At 43.3% G+C, this 27596-nt stretch overlaps 1 protein-coding gene across 5 annotated transcripts in view; it reads left to right on the forward strand.

Moving 5' to 3' along the window:
- RAB3B (RAB3B, member RAS oncogene family) overlaps window positions 1-27596 on the forward strand; it is a 57654-nt gene that overhangs the window by 22563 nt on the left and 7495 nt on the right. For all 5 annotated transcript variants that reach the window (XM_057413540.1, XM_057413537.1, XM_057413542.1 and 2 more), the window contains one exon: window positions 22391-22509. In XM_057413540.1, the coding sequence (XP_057269523.1) occupies window positions 22391-22509 (119 nt within the window). The remainder of the gene's footprint in view (window positions 1-22390; window positions 22510-27596) is intronic.

Below are 27596 nucleotides of genomic sequence, written 5' to 3' on the forward strand. Positions count from 1 at the left end.
TTTAATCACCTGATACAAAGGCAGAGAAGAGGTGGTATTTGTTTTACTGGTTATAATGTCAGAATCCATGCAGCGTGGCCTTTTCTTTTCAACTGTAGTCTACATGTCAGGGAAGTATTACAGCATTGATTTCTTAATATATTTTTCATGAAGGAAGGTCAGAATAAATCCAGGCTATCATATTTGCCAGCTACTCTGGGACTGTTATTAGGAAATATGAGGAGTTTTTTCATTCCTAATTTGTCTGCTTATTTTAGGGATATACAATAAAATTCCCAAAGATTTAAGTGCCCTCACGCCACAGGTGAGTCGTGTGTGTTGGGCTAAACCCCATCTGCTCAATACAGTAGTTGAGAGACTGCTTTGAGCAAAGGGCAATGCTGAGTGGCTTTTTTCAGTCATGACTCATTGGCTCTTTTTAATGAAAAGATTCCCAAGACTCATTAATTTTAAGATCTCATCTATTAAAATCTTGATTATTAACAGAAGAGTGTTAACCTGACAGTGTGTCAAGGCTTGAGGGATTCCTATAACTGGTGTTCTCTTTCCAGTTTGTTTTTAACCAGAGGGGGACTTGCACAGACCTGGGTTTGGAACTAGAGACCACCATCTGTGAGAGTGGAAGAATTGCAGTAGATTGTCTTCCTGTGAGGTGCAGTCAGGAATGCATCTCCCCATCTCCATGGTCTTCCCTTCATCCAGGAGACGTAGAGTGCCTGTTTATCTGCAGAGGAAGGGACAGGGGTTTGCAGGAATGAAATCTGTATTGGTGTCGGTGATTACATCCAACCTCTTACTCCTCAGAAATGAGCTCTTCTCAAGCTTTGCTCTTCTGCACAGCACAAATTGAATTTGGACTTGCAGTCTGTAGCTTCTGACTCTAAAATCTGACTCTGTGTGTTCTGTGTCAAGAAGCATCCTCTATTGGAAGGTCTGATGCTTTGGTGGTCCCAAATTCTTGCTCAACTGCAGCTTGCTGCAAAATCCGATGTAATTAATATTGCTTTTATGACTGACCTCTTCATTCACTATGAGTAATGAATGGAACAGAAAATTGTGTTTCTTTGTCTTACTGGGTAATGAAAGAGAAGAACATGCTTCTTTTAGTGCACAGCCCTTACCAAAAATAGCACCTGACTATATTTTCTCTAGCTCTTTCTCTTTACTATTATTTTACTATATTAAACACAATCTTTTTTTCCCTTTGGATTTCTTTCCATCTTTGTGCCCTGAAGCTTCAAACAGCAAATTTTGTGAGTCATATAAATGTTCTGAGACATCAAATTAAGTAGAAACTGGAGAATGAGGTCTCAAAAGGTTTTGAATGCTGCTGACGTCAATCTCCGATTGAAATAAGAAAGAAGATAGAGCTAGCAGATCCTGTGAGCGAGACTGTAAGGGCACTTATGCTAATTCTGTTGTTGGAGCAGAAATTGTGTTTTTATAAATGAAGGCAATAGTTCCAACTGAAGATTTAACAGGCTTCATCTTAGATGATCTGGAGCTTTTGTACTTTACACTGGAATTTGCCTTCAGCAGATTCAAACCAAATTGCTTGGAAGTGACTAAAACGAACAGCAGCGTGCTTTCTGCCTTTTCAACTCATAATATAATTCAGTTTTCCAGCTTTGCTTTTGCAAAATGAACAGAAGACTAAGAACCTATTTAGAGATTATTTTTTTCATTGATTGTCAATGGGAGAGAACTGGATTTTGAAAATAGCAAGGAGTCATTGAAGTCAATACGTCTTAAGAATTCTTTTGTTAACATCAAACATTTACCTTTTAGGAATCAGTTAGTAACGCTGGTTTTGAAGTTAAATGCATGCAGATTTGATGGTGCTATGGAAGCTTCTGATAGGTATAGGGGGAAGAGTGCAAACAGTGACTAAAGGAAAGGGATGTTTTCCATGTGGAAACCACAAGGAAGTCCCTTGCTGTTAGTTTATCAGTGCATCATGCTTTTATGTGCATGAATATTGTGCTTTTAACAAATATGGCAGTTCAGATTTGACAGATGACTGATATACTTGTTGACTACTTTATCCTATCTCAAATCAGAGAGTTCACTGGAGGCCTGCATCTAATTGTTAATTAATAGTGCTGCAGTGAGCACTTTGAGTCTAGATGTGTTTTGACTGAAGGTATATTTCCACTGGTGAAATGGGGGTTCGAGATGTTCAGCCCTTTGCAAAATCAAACTATTTTGGAGAGCATCTTACGGCAGTGGATATAATAGTGTCAGGTTCAGAGAGACCAAAGTGAATTGAAGTGAGCCCAGAGGTATTGAAGGAGCAAGGTAATGTGATTGCTGGTTAACTAGATCAGGACAGCAAAGTGAATGCCTCCATTAGGTTATCTGTATTGCTGTGCTCAGGTGCCGTTCTGATGCTGTGAAGACCTTTTGACAGATTCCTATAGGAAGTCAGTTTACGAACTGGGAGCAGATCATTTACCTGTGCATAAAATACTGCAGTCAAGGCCAGTATGAAAATAAACATGAGATAATGCTTCAAATCTAGGGATTAAATACAGGCTGGATTTACCTGCAGGTGGCCAGTATGAACTCAACAGGAAAGTAATGAAGAGGGGCTGTCTAGCTAGCTACTCAGTGCAAAACATACTTCTGCTTGGATGTGAGGAGAGCACAAGGGAAGAGTTTCTGGCTCTTGAAGCTTGTGCAGTGTTCTGAGAACAGAAATACCAAAGAAGAGCAGCTTCAGAAGCTGGCGCTGCTGCAAGCTGTGGTGGACACCAAAGTGACCCCATACCGGGGCGCAGTCTCCAGCCTCAGGCTCCTTCTGGATGGGGGACCAAACCCAATCAGTTTACAGTCTTTCTGCCATAACTCCTTGGTTACCATTGAAAGGATGCAGGCAGTGATGACAGATAGTTTGACTGCAAATGTATCAGTCAGTGGGATATGAGATAACTGGTCTGATGTGTGTGATGACAGTGGATTTCCTAAGGCTTCTGGCCAAGAATGATCAGAGAGCATCTTGTAGTGACAGAGTACAGTTTTACCAGTGAGGGAGGCACAAGGTCCTTTAAATTACACCTATTGGGCTAAAAAAAGTTTTAATTTGAGAATATTATGTCATAAAAAGTCCGTGGAATTTGCCTGATTCTGCATGTTTGGCCCTTCAGGCAAGGGAGGAGGAGGAGGAGAGGTTTCATTGTTTCGGTTACCCATGAAACAGCACTGAAAAGGAGATCCACCACAAGCTGGTTTATTGGTGATTGGCTTCCAAGTTAGGAAGATGCTTCCCCTGTTGGTAAGGTTTTACATAATTGTACCTCACTGCAGTTTTGTATCTATTCCAGAAACATCCATTTCTGATCACTATTTGGATCAGAAGCTGTACTGCTCAGAACCAGATGCTGGAACACTTCAGCTGCTGGTCTGAGATGACATGGTGATTTCTCTACCCCATGGTGATTCCTCTACCCCATGGTGAATGAGCCCGGAGGCAGAGAAGCATTTCTGCTTTCTGAAGCTGCCTGTTTCTGGTAAACTAGCATAAAAATAAGTATCTGCTGAATTGGTGCATATCAGAATTCCTAAACAACTCTTCTGCCTCTGGCAGTGACACTCGATTATGTTTCTCATTCCTAAGCCTCTTAGAGGTTTAGCATTTATCAATCTCTTATAACACTGTCTGCTTGACACATTTAGTTAGGCATATGACAGTGATCGGTTGAGAGAAAAACAAGTCATCTCATCAAGTGAAAAATTGAAGTGGAGAGGCAAGCAAAGGTTTCCTGCTGTTTGAAATTTAGAACAGGGCCATTAAGAGAACTGAAATGGGGCTAATATAAAAATGGACTGTGTGTCCACTTCCCAGCCAACCTCAGGCAGTCCTCCACAGCTGGTTTTGTGAGCTATTGCAGCAGAGGCTGAGTGACTGGCTGAACTATAGGGCAGCTCAGCTCACACCTAGTCTCTTGGGATCCACGAGCACACTGGTAGTGTGCAATCTTATCCTTGATATTGATTCTGCAGCTAAACTATGGGGTAAAAACAGATCTGTGAAAGGGCTTGGGTCAAGTGTCTTCTGGGAACACAACGCAGATGGTCCAGTAGGGTGAAGGCAGTCCTAGTGCTGACTGGGGTGGTGGGTCCTGAAGCCCTGTGAGTGCTCATTGCTGATCCTCCTGGCCAGAAGCACCTCCAAGAGTCAGTCTGAGTTGCCTTTTTGCACTGACTTCATGATGAAGGGTCCTGAGCATTCTTGCAGTACAAATGCTGTTCAGAAGTAGTTGGTATTGTAAGCAGGTGCATTCCAGCTCGGTGTACCTTGGAAATTTGACAGCAGCCAGATGTTTAACTGGGTAAAATGATGACTCTAAATACCATCATATAAATCTTGCAAATGCTGCTGAAGCTGAGGCTCCAGATACACCTTGTGAATTGTGAATTCTCAAAGGTCCTGGTTTATCAGAGAGCGAACTCTTCTCTTTAACCCTTGATTGGACCCAGCAGAGACAGCAGGTGTTGGGATGTTACTAGTGACCAATTGCAGAAAGTCAGTTAATCAATCCTTTGGAGCCACACAAGGCTGGTTGAAAATACTTATACAAAGATTTTCTTAGTATTTTAATGGAAATTGACCCAGCGTTGCTGTTAGAAGCTTTCTACAGCAGCAGTCTTGCTTTGGTACACATTTCAGCCAGCATGTGGTATGCATTTTATCTGAACACATTGATTTGATTTAAGTTGATTGATTTTGATTACTGACATGAGGGTATGCTAATGAGAAGCAATCCAGCTTGTCTAAATGACTGCTTCAATCTCTAGTACTTCTGATATATAATGTTTGTATGACATGCATGAAAAGCACAGAGAAAAATGTGTTGAACTGTTGAATTTTTTCTCAGTGGTTACTCCTTGATGAACAGGAGGAGACACATTATTCTGATTGCAGCTTGACAACAGATTCTTCTGTCAGTACAAATGAAGGCACTGAATATACCCAGTTAAGATACACTTCTTTGCCTCAGGAAATCGGTAATACTGGTGGCTGTAAAAAACCCCAAACCAAGGCAACATAAACCCCTTGCTAACCTGGCAGCAGTGTGGAGTCTGGGGGCTCGCAGCTTTGCATCCCCATGTTGAGGTGTGTGAAAGCCTCCAGCTCCTGGGTTGTAGCAGCCTTTAGCAGCCCCACTTTGGGGTGGAACAGAGTAACCCGGTGCTGATTTTCAGCATGATTTCTGCCTATGGGCCAGGAGGTTGCATTGCAAGGGCAAAGTGCCAAAACAACCTCTTGTACCTGAAAGGTTTCAGAAGGAGGTTGTTCAAATGCAATACTGAGTTCCCACTAAGAACGTATGAGGTCTCGGCACCCTATTAAACCAGGGTCTTTGAAGCTGGTCCTTCAGTTTTTAATTTACTGGAGCCTGTTTGTTTTAGATGTTTGTGTACCTGTTGCTTAGGAACAGAAAGTGTAATATAGTGGAGAAGTTTTAAGAGAAAGTAGACTGTTGGATGCTACATTTCAAATCAAAACTTCTTCTTGTGAGCACTCACTTATAGGCAGGAAGCCTTCCTCTTGTATTGTGTGGTATAAATCAGCCAAGGTATGAAGTGCTGTTCTTACTAAAGTAACTAAAAGTGATCATTTCTGCCTTGGTGTAGCTACTTCTCCTGTGTTCCCAAGAAGTCACATCAACCTAGCTATGCTGTGATCCTACAAATGCTTAATAAATGTTCTCCACTCTAAATATACAAGTTAGAACAGCCATCCCCACAGTTCTTACCCATATTAATATGGTATTGAAATAAAAATCTTTCCAAGTGGCCAGTAAATGAAGTTGAATCATAGCAAGTCAGCTGTTCTCCTTATAGGAGACTTGGCTGATGTCTAGGCCCTGAAGTGTTTTCCACTTAGCCAGAAATAACCACTTTGTCAAGGAGGTAAAATCTAGTTTGTATAACAATATTAAGTGATAATGCAGCATACAATCATTGATAGCAACTGATCTGAGTGACTTATGCAGATAATCACTATAGACACAGTTGTTGTAGGAGGAGAAGAGAGGGTGGGATGTTTTTCAGCTATCTCTGCATTATGTTTTTGATATAGCACTTGAGTAATCACACTGCCTGTGCTACCAAGGTGAGCCATACAAATAGCATCTATTTGAGTAGATAAGAGCTTCCTGGATTGAGCCTGAGCAGGAGGAGGGGAGCTCTGCTTCTTCCCACCCCCTGCCTCAAGAGTCCCTTGGTGGGGTCAGGCTTTGTGCCTGGGCAGGAAACTGTCCCCTATGGAGAAGAAACACAGGGGTAAGGGAAGCTGGTGAGTGCCCACCGGTGGCAGAGCTGCAATTGCTTTCTCCCAGGGCAGCTCCAAGGTGAGCATGGTGCTTTTTGCACTATTGGCAGCACAGCTGGCAGTAGTGTCAGTGAGGTTCCTTTGAGGGCTCTGGAGCTGAATAAGAGTTCTCTCACCCTTAGGCAATGCAGTGTGTTGAGAGGAGAAGCTGGCACTCCTGTGGAGGAGGAAGTCCCATGGATGTGTGAAGGGTCGCCAAGCATTGTGTTCTCCTTGGGTACAGAATGACACAACCTGACTTCTCTGCTGTCACTGTATGTTTTACAGGAGTGATTCATGTAACATGATCGTGGTTACTAAGATCAGGAAGAGGTTTGCTGATATTTAATCTACTCCTCTTCCTGGATCTAGCAGATGACAGCCTTGGTGTATCTGTGAGGCAGTTTGTATATGATACTTGGGAAGAACAGCTTGTCAGCCAACACCTGTGTTCATTTAGGTGGGTAAGCAGGCAGGCAGTAATGGCAAATGAAGTATATTCTTAATGTGAACCTATGAAACCTAATGGTTTTGCATGGCCCCCAAAATCTGTACTTCAATATGGACAGCTACCTCCAGGCTGTTTCTTTTTCTTTCATATATCATCTCTTTATTCCTCTAAACTGAATTCCTGTTTTACTTGAAGAAGTTCACAAACTAGTCCTGAATGTGTCTTTGTCACACTTGTGTGTATAGATGTCTGTCTGTGTGTATAGATGTCTGTCTCACACACCCCAAATTAAGGTGGTCTCTGCAAGGACAGTTTGGGATATATCTAGTGCACTGGAAGTGGCCAGAAGTAATCAATAGAGATAGGAAGGTGATTTGATAGTTGGGAGGAAAGTATTTGCTAGTAAAAGGTCAGTGAAGAGAGAAGGGTCCTGGCGATATGTCCTTGTCTCCTTTAACACCGTATGACAAGCTTTCTCCTCTCATTTTCCAAGTTGCTCCTAGAGCTGTCCCTCTGGAGTGACAGGAGCATGCTTTGTAACTGGCAGCTGAGCAACTGCATAAGTGGTAGATCAGCTGCTAATCTCAGCTGAGATCAGTCAAACCCAGAAAGCTCCGGCTTCTACAGCAGCGTACGCAAGAGCAGAATCTGGTTCAGGTGCTTTGTTTGAACTTACACTGGAAAACAGTGTCCTGAGATGATTTCGCTTTCCAATAGCTCTCATGAATTACAAATAACAAGCTGGTGACTCCTGTGAACAAAGAAATTCCCCCAGGGAAGGATGAATGAGTTTGCAGTGGAGAAAGTACTGCACTGTGTTGCCTTTAAAGTATTCAGTTTTGTGTTGAAAACATGAAGCTGGAGGGAGCAATGGTACCATGGTAACTTGTGATCTTTTAGATCTTTCCTTCAAGATTGTTAAACTGTTTACCATGGTAATATCAAGTTAATATAGCACATTCTTGTTTTCCCTTTTATAATGATGTGTTTGAAAACTCCCTGATGCTACTGAGGCTTTGTGGTACCTTTAGTAAAACAAAGATGCTAATTATGAGCATTTTCTTAGTGCACCTAGTTAATTTGCTTTGTTTTAACAACCCTATTATCACCTGACAATTCTAACCCAAGCACAGTCTAATTGAGGCACGATGTGAAGCCTGTAATTGAGTTTCTGCGTTCATTAGATAATTTCATTAATTGTATTTTCATCCTTTGCTCCTAAAATTTGCGAACGATGTCCACATGGACATAAAGGTGGTGACAACTCTGCTTCTCCAGAGCATGGTTTTAGTTATCAGTGCAGTCTGTGTGCTAATCTTCAATACCTTGCTATTTCAATACCTTGAATTCATTCAACATTCAGATTATGTCACAAGCTGACAAAAAGGCAAAGCTCCGAGAGGATGCTGCTGCGTGCTACAAGCATATGTCACAGGGCATCAAATCCTGACCCGAGCCCTTTGGGTGCAAACAGAGCACAAACAAAATGCATCTTCAGCTTTGAACATCTTAAGCTTTTCTGGATGTCTTCACAACTCTGTGGGTGCTGACTTTGGCCAAGACCCTGGAAGTGACAGAAGAAACTACATGGAGTTTTGCAAACCCAAACAAACCAAAAAGCCACCAACCAAAAGAACCCTCGCAAACCAGACCACCCCACCAGCAGAAGCAGAGCTCTGTGACTACCAAATAAAATACCTAGTTGAAGAGTTTTCCTCCTCCACTGAAAATTTCAATAATGAAATGGGCAGAAGTCCTAGGCTCAGTGAAATCAACAGCACTTCTTTTGTCTTATTATCCTTGTCATATTCAGTATCACTTTATCATCTTTAGTTTCTAATGCTCCTGAGGAACTGCAGAAGCAGAGAGTCATTTGAGTTTGTAGGAGAGGCTGCTGAAGACCTGGTCCTGCAGTCTATGGCACAGCTGAAGAAGCCTTCCCCTGCCCAAGGAAACTGCTTGTTTTGCCTTTGCTGAAACAAGCCTTGTAACATCCTGGGACGTGTGTTGTTACTTGGCTCATCCAAACACAGATCATCTTTCCAATGCTCTGTTATAAGCCAGTCCTCCAGTCACCTTTTTTACTGTTCTTTTGGCCCATTGTAAGAGCATGTAGTGACAGGACAAGGGGGAATGGCTTTAATCTGCCAGAGGAGAGACTGAGATGAGCTCTTTGGCAGAAATTCTTCCCTGTGAGGGTGCTGAGGCACTGGCACAGAGTGCCCAGAGAAGCTGTGGCTGCCCCATCCCTGGCAGTGTTCAAGGCCAGGTTGGACACAGGGGCTTGGAGCAACCTGCTCTAGTGGAAGGTGTCCCTGCCCGTGGCAGGGGTTGGAACTGGATGAGCTTTAAGGTCCCTTCCAACCCAAACCAGTCTGGGATTCTCTGATTCTGTATTTCAGTTTGTTCCTTTTTCCTCCATCACAGTGTGTCACAAGGTGTCTCCGTCCCAGTAGTGCATTCTCTACAGCAGATCCCATTCCCTCTGGAGAAGTCTCAGCGTATTTCTAGTAACATCCTTCCCATTTTCTTTCCTGGGCACAGAGATGAATTTCTGTGTTTGCCAGATACCCCTTTAATGCCTGCTGTTCTTCTTTCCACACAAAAATGCAGCCTCTTCCATTTTTAAGTGGAAAAACAATGACTGTAGCACTGGAGCAAGCGTGGATGAGGGGTTGCTCCTGTGGCTGTCGTCAGTAAGCTGTTTTGAAAGATGCAGCATATGTGGAGGTCGCTTATGTTTACATCTCATTTTGCAAGATAGACTGCAACTAGTCTGTTCATTAATTAAATGGAAGTAAACATGTACCAGAATATTGCCTGTTCTTATCTAAGAGGCTTTTTGTAACATTTGCTGTCTGTTGATACAACTGTCCTAATATATGCAGGACTGATTTGATACAATATCATTAGTGACGTGGAAAGACACTTTGAGATTAGAACAGAGAGTATATTCTTTATCATCTGATACTTATTGTCTGATGGTTTACACCAGGAAGAGTACCTATTATAGAAGAAACTTTGCAGCATGTATTTATTTATGCCCCACTTGATGAGCATAATGAGAACCTAGGAAGTTTTTAGTCACTAAACATCAGGGAGGCTGGCACAAAGCACTGCTCATCTGCAATAAAGACTTTGTTGACAGTTAGATCTTAGGATTCCCTTCTCTCAGGTGCAGGTGTTGGCAGAAGATGAGCTCTGATACTACCACATGGTCTGCTAAAAAGGCCAGCTACTGTTGTCTGAGATTTATGGGAGCACTCAGTTTGTAAGACAGGATGCCCTTGCCCTCACACATGTCCTTTGTCATTCTGCAGCGAGTGCTGGTAGGACAGGGATAAAGGCATTTGCTTTCCCTTCAGGTTTCGTATGAGGAACTAGCAAAAAGAGACATCTAAACAAAGAAATCTGGGTGTTATTGTGGCTTCTGTCATTTTTCAACTGACTCGGAAGATCAAAATGAAACCTTTGGTCAAGGGAAATTACATTCCCTTTGATACTCTGGATGAAGAAAGAAGTCCTGGGCACCACGTGAGGACAGAAGCTGGGATTTTATTAATGTTTTAAATAGGGATACATTTTGTTCTCCGGACTCTGTGAGAATGGTGACTCTGGTTTGAGTTATACCACTGAAATGGAAACTGCTTCCTGCAAGACCAGAGATCATTTTGTTCTGCAGAAAGGCCAGATGCTGTCACTGCCTGGATCTTGGTATAAAGCTTTAGGGTGAGCTCAAGACAGCCCACGCCAAAGCTTCTGCTGCTGCTCTAAAGCCTCCAAAATCAGGCCAAGTTTTAATTCTTTGACATTGGAATAAGACAAAATAGTAGCAAGCAGAAAGTACTTCTCATTTAAATGTAGTTTTATAATGTTTTGAAGCAGTTATGCTGGTGCTGATGTCCCTTTAGTGTTAAAATGTCTTTAGCTCATTTGCAGATCTAGTTCTGCTCACTTGTACCTATGCTTTGCTTCAAAGTTTAGTTTTTGCACCCTTTTGGTCAAGGGGAGTGATTTGGACTGGCTTGGAACCAAGAACAAGTCCTGTGAGCCTTCTTTTTGTCTCTGTCATAGTAAATAGCTTGTTTTCCTCAAAATGTCAACTTGTTGCACCTTCTCCAGACAAATCATGTATAGCTACACAGGAAAGCAGAGAAGCTTGATCTTCCTGGGGGTTTAGTTCTCAGTAAGGAAGCTGGTTTCATTTGATAAATACTTCAGCGTGTGTTTTCCCCAGTGTAACAGGACATATTCATTCCCAAGCTGGGAAGTGTTTCTTAAAGTGTGATGGTAATGGAGTGTAGAATTGCTCATTGCTGAATTGAGCTGATGGTCTATAGAGCCTGTTGTCAATCTGCTGCTGGTGGACAGCCTGGGTGATTTAGGAAGCAGCACAACGCTTATGCATGAACTTGTGCTTGTATTGTGCCAGATACTATGATTGCTTCAATTACAGATTTGGTGATAGACCTTCACTTGCTTGGGGTGATGCTGTCCTTATTCTATGAAGCTGTATTAATGTAAAATTGCTAGAATTTAGTAAAGAAAGATGGCCCCCTATTTTTGTTCACCTGAAAAGCATCACATGCATTTAGTGTTCTGTACAAAGATGATCTTCTGCTGTCCCTCTTCCACACAAGGATTTTCATTCGCTTCAAGCAGGACAGTCTGGAGTTATCATGAACAGCTCTTTTTGCAGCCTTCTGTCCTCGGGCTGAGGTCTGTGTTTTTGAGAAACACATCACATGGAATATGCTGTATGTTCTTATCTAGAAACTTAGTCTCACTGGAGAGAAGTAGGGACCTCTGCCTAGGCAGGATTCTTCACTGAGGTCACTGCGTGCAGGCAGGGCGTTAAAACTCTTCATGGCTTGTTTTATATCAAAGTACAATGGCAAATGGCATCTCCCCAAATCTGGGCTGAATCAAGTGGTCCTCCTAAGTAGGCTGTGCTTGAGAGTGTGACTGAGGTCCCACTGGTGTGGGGACAGATGAGACATGCAGCAATGCAGCTACTTTCCATCAGAAGGGCAGGTAAGTGCACCGTGTTGGACACCATCAGCCCCTGTAGCACGGTTTTCTCTGCCCCTGGTACAAGTAATTCATTGCCTTCAGTAGAAGTTTGTCCAAATCCTGTACAGAGTTTAAGCTGCTGTCGCAAACCTTCTTGGGAGCTAATATTTTCACTGCTGGGATAAGAATTCTTTGACCCTTATTACCACTTGTGTACATGTGCACATATTAGCCTGGCAGCAAGTTAAGTTTGAAATAGTCTATTGCTTTTATGACTCCTGTTGTTTAATAAATCATTAGAAGTATGATAGAGTTCCCCACCAGCATTTTTCTTGTCAGTATTCATTCTTTATATTGGTTGGCTTCAATTGTATGAGACACACTGGTGTGAGCATCCATTAATGCTCGATTTCCAGCTGATTATACTCAAAGGCAGTGTAAGGTGGGCCCAGCAGCATCTTCCAACCTCAGTCTGGGCCAGGATTTCTCACTGCAATCCTGATCATCTGAAACGCTGACATGATATTCTTATTAGGATCAGAATTGTGGGCATGCAGATCATGCTGTGATTGACCCAGCTGTAGTCTGCTTGCTGAACCTGAGATGTTTCTTGTTTCTTGGGGTCTTCTTCAATGAGCCAGGTCCTCAAAGACTTTTGTCCCTTTTTTTTCCCTTCCCACTTTAGGTAGGGCTTCCTTTCCCCTATTCACTGGGTTCCTTGGATAAATCATTTACCCATGAAAATAAGGACTACAGGAATGGATTTTGGCTTGGTTTGCTCCAAAATGAGCTTAGATGCGCTATCTTTAATTCAGAAGAAATACAAAGTGATTCCTGCCAAGAAGAGTTGTTAAAAGTCAGTTTTCTAAACAGCTGATGAAGGAATTAATTGGGACATTTCAAGTAGGTAATGGTGATTACAATGCCGTCTGAATGTAGCCCTTAAATCATTATTGTAGCCCCTCTCAAAAATCATTTTAGAGGATGGAGAAGCAGTTCTTGATAGGCAAGGACTGGCCGGTTGAGGACTGGAACTGGGTTAGAAGTTTGTTTGAATGCCAGATAAATCAGTCATATGTTGTTTCTTTTTTTATGATGCCAACAACACGTTTTCTTCGGCTGAGAAATCTGTTGTTGTTTTCCTCTGTCTTTCTGAAAAGGTAAATACAAAGATGTGCTTTTCATCACTGAGATCTGAGCCACTTGAGCACTTAGCACACCCACTGGCCAAAGGCTTGGAAGCAGTACATGGCCTAGACAGAGCAGGAAGGTGTTGTGGTCATGAAATAATTAGTCCGCAGTAAAAATACCAAGCAGCAAAACATCTCACAAGTATGTCAAGAAGTATTTGCTGGTGATGCTCTTTCCAAATAGAAGGGAGGAGTGGGCATCACCCCAGAGGTGGGTGAACTTACAATAGCGTGCAAAAAGACTTCACACCAAGAAACCCACAGGCACTGTAACGCCATGAGAGCCCCAAAGGGACCTCACAGCTGCTTACTGAGCTGCCTCAGGAGTGCAGTAGAGCCACCTGCAGCTGTCACACAATGCAATTTCCAGTTTAACATCTGGACTGTGTGGTTTTAATAGAAAATCTTGCCAGAAATGGTAGCAGGTTATTTTCTTTGTCTTGTGACATTACTGAGCATCGTGCGTGCGCTGTTGGGGTTGACAAATAAATTCTAAGCATCTATTTTAAGATGTTTATGACTACTCCAAAATAGCTGTCCTTTAGCTGAAAATCTTCCTTTCTATTCTCAGCCAAGATGTGGGTTTACTTGGAAAGTTTCAAATTCCATTTGATTGTTTTTTTACACTTTTGTGAATTTGATCAAAACCCCCTTCATGTCACCTGAAGAACTCTATCAGATTTACTTATTGCATTGCTTTTCAACGTATGTGCACATTTCTATCAAATATAAACTTGCGAGGTAGAGGAATCTCTGTTATTGCTAATTCCAGCACTTGGAAAATGCATTTCAAACTCTACTGAAGTGAGATAGATACCTTTTTTGTTTACCTTCTGACTTACAAGCTTCAGATTGTTCTTGTGGTTCGTTTTCTTCAGGCTTGCATTCTACCTTCTTGTGTGTTAGAACCTTAAATATCTGTATTTGTGTTTAATGCTCAGCTGAATTCAGCAGTGGGGCTTTTTCCCTAATTTGGCAGATAATAAATTGGAAATTGCCTGATCAGCTCTTAATTTCTGCCAGATCTTGAAAGATTACACATTAGGGTTTTAAAGACCTTAAAAGAATACATATATATACACACACATATGTATATACGCATATATACAGACACATATATATACACAATATATATATATATATTTTTTGATTCATGGTTCTTAATATAAATTATGTTTGGTTATTTTCTTTTGATTCTCGATGCCTTTTTCTTTGTGGTTCTTTTCCTTGTCTTGCTGCTGCCCTTTCATTTAAAGCACATGTTCTGGCTTCATGATTGCAATTTAGTTTGGTATTTTAATCTTGGAAATATCATAAACACCTTCCCAGAATCTCTGAGCACTTTGTCTTAGAATTGATCCCCTTGGCATAATACCTCTAGGGGGTTCTTGTGAAGTATGAGGCTCAGATTTAGCACTAATCCACTACTAAATAAGATGAAATCTTCCCTTGATAAGAACAGTCCTGGGGGGTGATGCTTGTAGCAGAGTACTAAGTTTTCTTACAATTAGGGATACTAATAGGTCTTGAAGGCACAAAGTCATCGAGCTTCATAAACACCTTGGGATGTAAATATTTGCTTTGTAAATGAGTTAACTGAAGGTCTTGCCCAGAGTTCTGCAGCTGTGGTCCTGGCTGGGTACCGCTGCAATGGGGTTGTGCTGAGTACAGCTGTGATGGAGTCTGGGCTAGGTACCTCTGTGATGGGGTCCAGTCTGGGTACCACTGGGATGAGGGTCTGGGTTGGGATCCATCTGGGTACTGCTACCATGGGGTCCTGCCTGAGAACCACTGTCATGGGATTCAGGCTGAGTACTGTTGCAATGGGGTCTGGGCTGGGTACCGCTGTGATGCTGCCGGGGCACTGGAGCTGGGCAGCTGTGGCCAAGCCTCGTGCAGAGCCTGCTCCACACGGACTCACTGCATGGTTCTGTTGCTGGTTACCATGACATTTGATCACCTAGAAATAGGCTCCAGGAAGTCTGCGTCTTGTTCTGCTGCTCTCGGAGCTGGGATTTGCTATGTTCTGCTTGCTTGCGTTTGAGGGGGAGTGAGGCTGATAGCAGTATAATGCTAATTCCCTTCACCTTATCCTTGTTCCTTTCCAGATCAAAGAACCAGGCTACTGAATTTAAACAGATCTGTACCACAGATCATTTGACTTCCTTCTCACAGGTTTTGCATTTGCTCTTTTGGCAGCTGATTGATAATGTATTGAGATTTTCCTTTCTGCCTTACATCTCCATGGGTTAGCAGTCTGCTGTTACAACCCACACAGTGGTAGCTGGACTGCAGCACATCTACCCGCTGCACTACAGGACCATTTAGGACGTCCATACTTGCAAGTTCGCAGTAGTGTAGTGCTGCTTCTAAAGTACTCTGGCTGTGATTAATTTATCTGCTTCCCAACAACCGAAGCTAATTAATAGCACTTAGAGCAGCTAACATTGCTCAGACATCTGTGCATTGTACAGTTGTTCTTACGGTGGCTGATCAACAGAATTAAACATAGGACAACTAAAAGGATCTAGCAAAAATGGCAAAATATTCTTATATAACAATGCATTCAGTGCCTGAAATGCTTCTTATTCAAGGATCTCAGCCTCTTAAAATACTTCCTGAACTTTGTTTATTTGCAGCTAAAGAAGTGGAAGCTGGAAGTAGGCATATGGTATAGGTGCTACGTATGTTTATTCCTGCCATTTCATTAGTTTTCTATTGAGCTAAGTGGTTCAGGAAGAATCAAAAACGTATCAGAATGATCTTTATATTAATTCTAAGTCATGAAAAATAAGGCTTTTCAATTCTATGGCATTAAAGAATGTGCAAATGAACTTAATCTTTGTGTGTGCCTCTTCATGAGGTTTCTCTTTTGCAGCCACTGTCTTTTAAATACTCTAGCAGAGACATTCAAGCTACAGGAAGATGAGAAGAGCAGATAGTGTCTGTAAGCCAGCAGCCCTCTTTCAGTCCTCCTTACCTTTTGACAGATGAGGAAGGGCAACTGCTGCCAATCTTTGCTACAATCTCAAGGCACCTGGGAAAATAGAAGTAACTTCGTTAATATCTTAGTAGGTCAGGACCAGCAGTGTTAATCACAGTACGCTGGCTTGATTCCAGTTAGGAAATGAGAATCTGCTGAGCAAGCGCACTCCGTTGTATTTCCAGTGATTCACTTTTTGTCTTACATGGTGTGGGGTCGCTGAGCAAAGTTAAAGAGCTTCCCAGCCACCAGAAATGTTTTAACGCTGGATGAGGTCAACCTGTGCTAACTTGTCCTCCATGCCCATCAGCTTAGTTTATGGAAGTTACTTTATAAAGAAAACCAAGTGCAGTGCCCTACCTGAAGGGACGCTCAGCCACTGAGTTACAGGGGACAACTCCAGAAGTGTGTGTGTCAATGAAGACTGAGGGCTCTGATGACTGGTGAGCTATTGTGGGCTGTGCGTGTGTTAGAAGTCTCTTTTCATAATGTTTCTGTCTCCCTGCTGGGAGCAGTTAGTGTGGGAATGTTAGAGCACGCAGGGTGGTAGGAGCTTCTTCTGTAAGGGGTAAGTAAAACAGGATAGAGAAGTGAAGCTTCTGCAACTGGTGGTACTGAAATAACCCAAGGCTTCTGGTTTTACTACTTCTAAAGAGCTGAAATTAAGATAGTCATAGTGGGGAAGCATTTAAAGAACACTTTGCAAGGATAAAGCCTTTAACAAAAGAAGACAGGGGTTTTGTGTTGGGTTTTTATTCATAACAGAAATGTTTTGCTGCAAATAGCTAATATTGATCAAACTAAGCTGTCTCTCAAGGTATCTAAATGTGGCTGAGTAGGTTCCAGTGAGTTTTGGACAATGGGAGCACTCAATAAGAAGAGAGGAAAAAGGCACGCTTAATACCATCTGTTGAACTGGAGCTTTTTAATCGGAGCTGAGCTCTGAAGGAGCCAGGTGTTATTTTGCTCCTGGCAGCAATTGAAACATCACAGGCTTTTCATGACATCACGTCTTCTCCATGCCTTAACCAGTGACTCATTTTGCTTGCCTGTTTGTTCCTATTTCTAGCTACCAGCAGGAACAGTAAGCACAACGTTAGCATTCTGGTATTAATGGCATAGGTCACTCTCTTCGCTCACCCTTGTCTTTCTTGGTGGGTTGTTTTTCACCGCCCTCTTCTTCTTTCTCAAGGTGACTTTTTTCTTTATCTGATGCTTTCTTGATGGCTTCCACTCAAAAGTCTACTTTTGCAAAGGAAATGTGTGTGTTAATGATAAATCCAGGAGCTCTGATCGCAGAGCAGAGCCCTTATGTGCTGAGCACTGGATGAACACGCAGCTGAGGAAATCTCAGCCCCAGAGAGTGTGCATATCCTGACATGAGAGTAGTGGGATGGAAACATACCACCCACCTCACAGCAGGCATCAGTAGTGTTGACCAAAACAACTGGAATTGCCAAAGATCATGAGAAATTCAACTCTTTGCGTTACAACAGTCCAGAAATGCAAGGAAACGCTGCTTTGAGCAGCTAGCAAGGTCCAGTGAGGAAGGCAGAACAGAGCAGCAGCAGAGAAGGCTGCATGTGAGCGTGAATGTTTCCTCATCTGTGCAGAAGGGAAAGTAAACAGGTCTTGGACATAAAAGGGTCAGTTGTTACTGAGCCCCAGAGTGGCCTGTAGCAGAACAAACAGCCCTCTGCCTTCAGGATGTCTCTTTATTTGTTCCTTATTTAGGTTATCTGTCATGTAGAGAGCAGGAGCTTAGGTGGCCAGTCTTGCTGAGAACTGAGCTGTGTTTGCAGGGAGTCAGATGTTTCCTAACACTTTGATGTCTAATAACTTCCTACCCCTATAACCACAGGGCCGTGAAGTTGATTATCCTGTCCCCAAGGCTGACCAAACTCCAAACAAAGAACTATGGTGTAGGTGTCACGATGTGACACTGAACAGCAGGGAACAAGAGGTCACTCCTCCTTCACCATAGCTGATGAAGCCCCGAAACTGTGGTTGGTGCTGGTTGTTGGAGTTGATGTAGCCTCTGTTCTGACTCTGAACAGCCTAAGCAAGGATGATGCTAAGTACATGCATCCTGTAATTGCTGCCAACCAGCTGGACAACGGGTAACTCTTATTCTTACTTATTATTCTTCTCGAAAATAAACCCCCAAACTCCAAACAAAACAAGCAAAAAGCTGTAATCCTTTACAAGAAATCAGAAGGTTTATTTCTTCAGAGGCTGTTTGTCACATACACTGCTAGAGCAGTCATGAGGGCATTAAACCCAGTACAGATGAGAAGTTTCAGTGACATTTTATTTGGAACAAAGAACTCGTGGCTGGCAATCTTCACTAGAAGAACAACAGTTCAGAACCAGGGATTCTGCTTTTTCAGACCTGCAGCAAAGAGCATCTGTCATGATTTAAAATCTCAGATTATGTTTCCTGTACAGGTACCTTGCTGTTTGTGCTGAGACAGCCAAGTACATTGAAGTAAACCTGGTCGTGCTCCTGTTGTGAATGTTTTTGTGATGGATCTTGTGAGTAGCGGGCATCTGCACGTAATGCAAATGCATTTAGTTCTTTTTCTCCCTTGATAAACACTGAATTTTGATTGCTCATTAATGCAAAACCTTCAGATCTGTGTTTCAAGCTACCAACTGATGGTCTTGTGGGTTTTTCAATAGTTTGTGTCAAGGACAGGCACATATGTAAGCTACAGAAGAACACATTACACATTGGTGTAAATATACTGAGACCCTTCCATGCTTGGTTACAGCCCGGCTTTCTTGATTCTTCTTCAGGGACAGCCCAACAGGCTGAAGGCTCAGGCTTTTCTTCCTAGGCGTTTGGCTAGACTGTTAATTAGAGCTACCCCAGGTTTCTGCTGATCCCTGCCTCTGCCTCATCTCCTTGTCTTCTAATGAGTTTGTGGTCTACCTGGAAATCTTGCAAGCAGCTTGAGGGAGCAGAGAAGCAATCTGCATCAGTTATTTTCTCCTTCGTTAGATAAATGTCTTGCACATAAAATCCTGCAATGCCTTATTACCAAAGGCTTTGTGGTGTTTTAAACTCTGCAAGGACAGCTAATGTACACGCTGAAGAAACTGAGCTCGGATTTTGCAGTTTGTTTAATTGTGTTGATGTTGAAGTGGGGGGGGGTAGGGGATGGTCAGTGGAGCTTGTATAAAACAAGGTGTGAGTCAAGAAAATTAAGCCAGTTCACAGCTGTCTAAGAAGCTAACATAACCTGAGGGGGGAAAGGTCACTTCAGGGTGGTATTACAGAGATTCAGATGGATTTGGAGTAATGCAACTAAAAACATTCAAGGGGAGATGGCGTGCTCTGTACCTGTACAGTGAAACAGAAACAAGAATCCATCAAGAGACCCCTATAGAGATGAATCACATCTCTGCCTTACCCCATAGCCACCAGGGCAAGGTTATGAATAAACTTCACATACCATGAAATATAGGATGCCTTTTCCCCTCTCACACACTGCCTGTGAGATGGTAGGCACCTAAGTCTATACTAATGAATATGCAAATGACCTTCCTAATGAGGGAAGTGCATTGTCTGCCAGAGAACAGACGATGACTAAGGAAGCACATGTAGCCCTTTGGGGTCCTGCACCTCCTCCAGCCACGTCCCTGTTTCTTGCTAATGGATAAATTGGAGTCCACCTCCCTGCACAGGGGGTTTGTAGGGAGAATAGCGAAATCAGCAAACCAGAATTACCACATTTCAGCACTTCCTGGCAATAGCACAGTTTGCATTCACACAGATTAACTCTATAGGCTGAGTGCAGATCCTCGCTGAGCCGAGGCACTGGACTCATCCCACAGGATTTGAAAGCCACCCTGCGCGTCCCTTGGGGCCGCTGCCTGGAACAGCCTGGATGCACATCCTCACAGCTAACCTCTTGCTCAGAGCTGTTGTCAAATGTGATTTCTTTCCAAACTGTTCTGCATGTAGCTAGCCCATGTGCCTTGCTGTTGCTTACTGCCTGGTCACAGCCCCATGCCCTAAGACAAAATGAGAACTAGTTCAACACACAGCAGAAAACAGAAGATGAGATTTGGGAGATCCTGGCAATATAGGTGTAAAACAATAATGCCGTGGGCTTGAGAACTGAAGAAGCCTGACTTCCTAAGGATGTATTTCTTTTTGTTGGTTGCGGGATCTGAGAAGTTGCTAATACTGATTGAGGTCTTTTTCCTAATGAGGCATGAAGAAAGCCTCCCTCCTGTGGATCTTTTGGTGTTGGAAAAAGATAAGCGTTGAACTAAGCTTTTTACCCAGCTTGCTAAGGGATGCTTAAAGTCTCTCTTCCCCTTACCAACTATTTTCACGACATTTGTAAGAATGTACCTTTGAGGGTGTTTCCTTTCAGTCAAATATTATGGGCATATCCACATTCATGTGTGGAGACTGATGATTCAATAAGCCTTGTGTCAATGGGAAATTGGGCTAAAATAGAGCAGCTATCATGTCTGAATAAGCAGAGCAATACTGTTGCCACTGAGACCTTCCCCACTCGAAGAGTTATAGTTGGGATCTAGTTGTCGCGGCTGGTTTAGCAGTTCAGCAGCTAAGCGAGGATGTGGTGTCAATGACTATGAGAGTGCTCTGTAATGGATTTATCACGGTAGGAGAAGACACGGTCACTCAGGCTGCAAGGTGTAGTCCACCTTGTTCTCGTACTTCTTGTCGGGAGGGAACAGAACCGTTTCTCAGGCAGTGTGCAACGCTTTGCTGTGATCAGCCAATGGACTACCCTGCCTTGAAATAAATGCACAAGTTTCAAGGAAAAATCCCTTCTTTTTTCCAGAGGATTGGTGGAGAAACAGCAAGATTCCTGCTGCAGAATTTCTCCCTGGGAAATTCGCGGTGTGTTACAGCTGTGGATGGTCTCACACTAGTGCAATAGGCAGTGTCTTTTAAGCAAGCTGCAGGGAGCTTATTTACAAGCGCTTGCCTCCTGCAGAGAGCCTCTGTGATATTCTGGTGCAGAACAACAGGCGATCATTGTTGTTTTCCCCTTTCGCAGGCTGGCTAGTATGTGTTCTGGGAGGGCTGACACTGTCTCCTGCATGCAGCAAAAACAAAGCTGCATGTATGGGAATGATGAACAGGAGGGTTTTAAAGCTGAGTAGTTTCTGACCCACTGCACATTGTGTGTTTTCTGGGGCTCTGGTGATGTGTTATGTCTGATCAGAAACTGTCTCAATACTCTGGCAAGAGTGCTTTACATGGATTTATTTCACTCTTCCAACTAGCCATGTGATAGATAAGTCCTTCAGGGCCTTTTTCTCTAGAGAAGAGGAACCTTAATCATCACATTTTAAACCAGTGGCAGTAAATGCTTTCTTAAGTGTGGGTTTTGCGAGGACTAAAGGAGCATTCCTTTCAGAACTGCTAACCCTTAGGAGTAACTAGCAGTCAACACCTTATGGTGAGCTTGAGCTTTGAAAGTAAGGCCTTTTGCCTCCCTGCAGCTCTTTCACAAGAGGTGCCATTTCTCAAAACATAGATGAAATGTGGTTGTTCAAATAATAGATAACTTCCTGAATGAGAGAGGCGTTAAGCACACAACTCTTCTTGATTCAGAAGGCAGGTCCAAAGGGGGCGAATTGGATGCAGGACTGTTGATCTGATGTAGAAACACTCCTCAGCTTAAGAGCCGGCAGCTAGAATGTGAGGAGTAAATGTTGCTGGCATCCACCAGATGGTATTTGACATGTTTTTTAGCTCACAAGTCTTCTGTTGTATATGTCACAGTTTCACCTTTATGCTGCCAGACTGAACATAGAAATGACAACTGCAGGTAGAGGTGTTCTACAGCACTCTACAGACAAAGAGAATTAAATGGAACTTAGTAAATCTCTGATTAGTATGTGCACCTCAGAACCTCAGATGTCGTGAGTGGGATATTCCATGTTGAATTCCTTTTGTCGAGTAATTTTCATTGCATCAAGTCTTTAATTGTTGTCTTTAACCCCAGGTGAGAGTCACCTGCAATATCTGCTCAAGGGTATTTTCCTGACTGCAACACTAAATTGCAACACGTAAATGCCTTTTGCCTGCTACAGTCCTGGGCTGTTTTCTGTTGCCTGTGCTTTGAAGTGTCAGCTCTCAGTGAACTCTGCTAACGTTTTATTATTGCCTTGAGGCCGAGGCAGAGAAGAGCAATTAAAGGGTTGACATCTTTGGTATTTTTTTCATAGAACATGTGTCACAATGCATTTAAGAAATCACTGTTTATGCAAAAGCCTAATTAATCCTAAAATGTAAGGACAGTTCGTTTCAGATGGGAGCAAATGAGGGTTTTAAAATGTATAACAACAAGGAGTGGTTGCCTTGCTTTAGGCACAGGACCTCATTACAAATGCTGTTTCTGAGAATTGGAGTCTTAAAGCCTAAATATTCCTTTCTGTTCCAGGATACAGCCGGACAAGAAAGATACAGGACCATCACTACTGCCTACTACCGAGGAGCCATGGGCTTCGTCCTCATGTATGATATCACCAGTGAAGACTCCTTCAATGCAGTGCAGGACTGGTATGAAATACTGCTGGGTTTGGGTTGGTTTGGGTTTTGGCCAATTCTCTCCTCACAGCTTGTTTGTTGAGAACATCAGACACCCCATCCTCCACGGTGCTTTGCATCACCCTGTTCTTTCTTCTTCATCTGAACTCTGGGATAAATAACTTAGGTTTTAAACGCTCCTCTAGAAAATGCTCCACAGCTTCACTTTAATGAAGAAGTTATAATTAAAACATAGTGGCTTTGAAAAGTTTTAATTTGTTCCAAAGAAATGAATCCTTTAATGCATTATCTGGGGTTGGGAGGTTTTCTGTGCTGCTAAAACAGTCCGGTGTAGAAGTGGCTGTTAGCATCAAATCTCATTTAAAATCTAATAAGGCTAAATCTTTCCAAACTGCTTTGAAAAAGGGTTTGGTTGTTGTTGGGTTTGTTTGGATTTTGGGTTGTTTTTCTCCAAGGGTAGGCATATGGAACATTATTCACCTTGCCTAGCTCAACATAAGTAAAAATCTAACTTTATCCATTTAAAAGTTGTGGAGTTGAAATTAGTCGTAGTGGTAATAGCAGGAGGAAGAACAAGGCCTAGGACAGAAAGCAAGCATACCCCTTGAAAGCCAGTCTGTTACCACTGACTACAGAAAGCAGCTGGACAGGTCAAGTAAGGCAGTGTTCGGTGAGGAATGGTGGGATGAGGGAGAAGGAGTTACCTATTAAATGTGAAAGGTGGGGGCTTAGCCCTAAAATTAGGTAAGGAATGGCTTCTCAACTGTTGCAAGCTCCTCTGGCTCCACTGAATTCAGGCAGAAACACCAGAAAATTATTTCTGCACTTCCTGGTGACAGAAAGCAAGGAAATATTTATGGCTTACTGTGACAGAAGAAAGCATCAGGTCAGTTGCTATAAAAAGTCCATGGCAGTATCAAAGCTGCATTGGCACTACACTGGTACAGACTGGTCTAACTAGCATTTAGTGTGCATTTCCCCTTCCCCACCTGGAGGTCCCCTAATAACTCATGCCACCTCTGTTCCTCCTTGGGAAGAAATGTCCCACCTCACTCCACACTGATCTGATTTTGGAAGCAGAGCTGCAGCCCAGACCTTCCTGCATTCCTGCCTTCTGGATAAGTACATGTACAGAGCAGGAAGAGTAAGTGGTCTTGCCAGAAGGGCCAGAGCATGTTACTGTAGTGCCTGGAGCCTCCTTGGAGGTAGGGGATACAATCCAGCACAGTGCCTGCGGTGAAAACACCTGAGCTGCTGCTGTGAGGCAGTTGCTGTGGGCACAGCATGGATAAGCAGAAGGTTGGACCCCGTTGCTGGATCTTGTGTTCTGATGTGGCATCCTCAGAAAGTGACACCAGAGTTCGTGGAGGAAATACAGTGCATGGGGAGGTAGGGGAAAGGCTGCATTTATCCTTAGAAGTAGTATCCCTCTGTTTCCCCCCAGACTTGTAATCCTGTTGCTGTCAGCAGGTAGATATGGTCAGCATGCAAAGACAGGTGATGCAGCTGTCAGTGAAATCTCCCAAGTCTGGTGGATTGATTTGCAGTGATCTCTGTGACCCACCAGGAGCATGTGATACATGCTGGCTATGGCACTGGCTCTTAGCATCCAGCTCAGTTTGGCTTTCTGTTGAACACCTATTCTGTATCCCCTGATCTAGGTTGTGACTCAGAAACCACAACAGTGTGGTTTGTTGTGGATAGTAATTTGGCCTTCTCCCAAAGCTGCCTATTATTTATTCTTGCTGTCCACTGAAGCAGATGGTCCGGATCATCACATCTAAGGATGCAGTCTCCACTCCCACCCCATCTCCAGTACCCTGACACCATGCTGCAGGAGGTGGACAGCAGCACCTTCCCTGAGCTGTCCTTCACCAGCTAATGACAGAGGAATAATTTTTTCCTTGCTGAAAACAGAAACCCACAGGTTTTGCCAAACCCAGGTCCCTCCATGTGGCACATTGGCCACCAAGCTCGGGTGAAGCTGTTTCTGCTTCGTGTGTCTGCATGGGGATTTTTCCCGTAGGAGTGCAGGTATGTGAGCTAGGGCAATATCTTTCACTAAAGTGAATATTTTCAGCTTGGTTACCTGGTGAAACAAGATACATGCGAGCACACAGTTCATCTGCCTCTCTGTCTGTCAGTTCTGCTCTGATAAGTTTTACTTAACAGTCGTAACATAGCCCAGAATAGCAAATCTCAGTCTCTGAGCTGATGCTCTTTTGAAGTTTGTACAGGTGAAGTTTAAGCTGAAGTATTGGAAGTGGTCTAAGCTCCATTCCGTCAAAGGCAGCGCTGAAAGAGCAAGAATTGGGAAAGGTCATCTTTGTCTGTTTGACTTCATGTCTTCCCGTGCCATGGGGACTGCATGAATATCATTTCTAAGAGCACCTTGTCAGCCAAAGGACAGAGGTGAACCATCAGTTCATTTGTACTCTGTATGTTAGGAATCCTTCCAGCCACTTGGAAGATTGGGGGGGCCCAAATCACGTAGTGGAGTGGATAAAATCGGTCCTTTTCTTCCCTTCTGAAGCTTGTCCAGGGAAGAGGACTGTAGCAAAGCCAGCATCGCTGTGCCAGCAGAGTCCTCTAGTGGCGGTACAATTAAGAGATGGTTTTCTTCTCCCAGTCTGCAGAATTGCTTTCCTGACTTCCAAAGGGACAAGAAATGGAAACAAAAGCTTTTTGCCTGGTGCTGCTCTATCAGCCTCTGCCATTTACTGGCATAGCGAGTAGGTAGGATTTTTTGGGTGGTTTTCACCATCCTGGGTGATGCAGTTATGCTTCAAAAAATATTATACTGGATCTGGTCTTCAGTCAGGAGCTGTACCCTCCATGGAAGATTATGGTGTCTGCTACTTGAGTTCATTTAGCTCAGAGTCTTTATCTTCATCAGCCTGGTCCATTCTTCAGGTCAAGTGTAAGTCAGAAGCATGCCAAATGATAAGAACAGGGCAGTTTACTGCATAGAGGACAGGGGCAGACAAAAAAATCAAGAAGACCCTCCTGTTGAGTCCTGAGGTTCAGAAGGAACCCCTTTGCTTGCTAAGCTCCTCAGAGAGGAGTCTAGGTGTGCCTGTATCCCAGCTTAGTCCCAGACTTGGTCAGTGGTATGTGTCTAAAGAATTATACCTGCACAATTAGTTACTTATATTACCTAGCTAAGATTTCAACCTTTAGCATCCTATTGGTCACTCGCTGACAATGTGTTGCAGCAAGGAATCTCTCAGACTCGAGGAGCAACCTTGAGGGTGTCCCTACTCGAAGGGAGACATGGGCGTACAGCCCATTGCTGTGCAGCAGGGCTCGCTGGGCCTCTTACTCTGTAAGAGAAGATCATGGAATCATAATCATATCTGCTTACCAGCTACAGAAGTTAGGGGGTTTCTTTTCCAAACTTGGCTAGAATCAAGCCTTGACCAGCACTATGGTTGGGGGGGGGTGTGTGCACATTGCTCAGATTATCCCTTGTCTATTGAGTCGTTAGCTGTCTCCACTTAATCCACTTTGAGTCTGATGTAGCCATCACAACCAGATGCATCCATTACAGCCACCACTGGTGGTTATCACTTGGGCAGTCAGGTTGGAGGTGGGGGGAAGCTCACAGCCACAATGTCAAAGTTGTAAGACGCTCTTTACCTTGCAAGGAAGGTGTGTGGCCTGAAAAGTGAGTTGTCTCTCTGCTTACAGAGCTTTAGGTGGGGCTACAACAAACCACACTATTTCTGAGAGCATACTTCAACCCTCACTGAAGTCAAGCGGGGCAAACACATGGGATATATGCAAAAGCTAAGAGCCAAGCTCATCCTAGGTCATCTTCTATCCTGCAAGCTTCCCGAAATTATAGCAATTAGTGCTACACATCCTCTTTCTTTTAAGTGTTCTGCTAGCCCAGATGGCTAATGATGCATTTTTCAGTGTCCAGCTACAGTAAACTCAACTGGTGAGTTGAATATTTTGTCATAAATGCAGCATGATGCAGCAGATGGGCTGACCTTTTAGTCATCGAGAATAAATCAGCACTACTCAGTTAATGTTGAAGTAAACCCAGTAAGGAACTTGTTATCCTTCCCAGTTATTCCTAAAATAGCATGTGTGGATGGAATGTGAGTGTTTCTCTGGCATAAAAGATGAGTAAGCCACTTGCCATGTGATCATGGGGCTGGGTTCATAGAATAAATACAATCAGGCTTAGGATGATACCTCAAGAAGATCATCAGCTATTTTATAATACAAAGTGATGCCCCTTCTACTAACTTTGGCTGCTGTTCATCCCAGTCCATTCTCATTGGCTGGACATAATTCCTCAGTCCTAAAACTGTATCTCTTCATGAAATCTTGGAATGGGTCAAGTTGTGTACAGTATCATCTATGGGTTTTACATTAGGACATTCCTCAATCCTGAAGCCTGTTAATTCCTGCTGGTGCCCTGCCTACTGCTCCTTAGGGATTCAGTTTTTAAGATGCTGTGTAAGCAGGCGGCCAGCATGAGTCTCAGCCCATCTCATTGCTTTCTCTTGTGTCATCTCTTCCTGCAGAAAACAAGGTAAAAGCATGAATAAACATCTGAACCGGAGACCTAGCACTCCAAGTAAGCTCTTGCCCATGTCAAACTATTAACTTCTGCTGAGCTCGTAGGGGTGTGCATAGATCTCAGAATTCCTCTTCATAACTACACCGAAATTGTGGGAAGGTGGCCTTGCACAAAGTGACCTCTCTCTCAAACAAGTCTTTTCCCTTCTAGACCCCTCCAGCATCTTAGAGCTTATATCCTCCCTCTAGCTGGCAAATTCCCATAGCAGGTTGTGCTTTGTTATTCCCCAGGCCCTTTCGCAAAGCTCTGACATCCCCTCTAAGACTGCCTCCCGTGTGTGTGTATGGTGCACTTTACCTCTCTGCTCTGGCTCATTGGCATGTGACTGCTTTAACAGCCTCCTGACCTGCCCACAAGGGAAATGACACTCTCTCTCGCAGTCTGCCCTATGATGTCTTCCTTAGGTGATCTTTTTACCACACTTTTCATATGGGTGGGTGTCCCAAAGAGGATTCTGGTTTGCTTTGTGTCACTCCAGAAATGCTTCTAAACCAAGTAAAGGCAT

Source organism: Pezoporus wallicus, unplaced genomic scaffold (assembly GCF_028554395.1).
Source record: "Pezoporus wallicus isolate ANWC-B61680 ecotype Strahan unplaced genomic scaffold, APGP_CSIRO_Pwel_v1 contig_13740, whole genome shotgun sequence".
NCBI lineage: Eukaryota > Metazoa > Chordata > Aves > Psittaciformes > Psittacidae > Pezoporus > Pezoporus wallicus.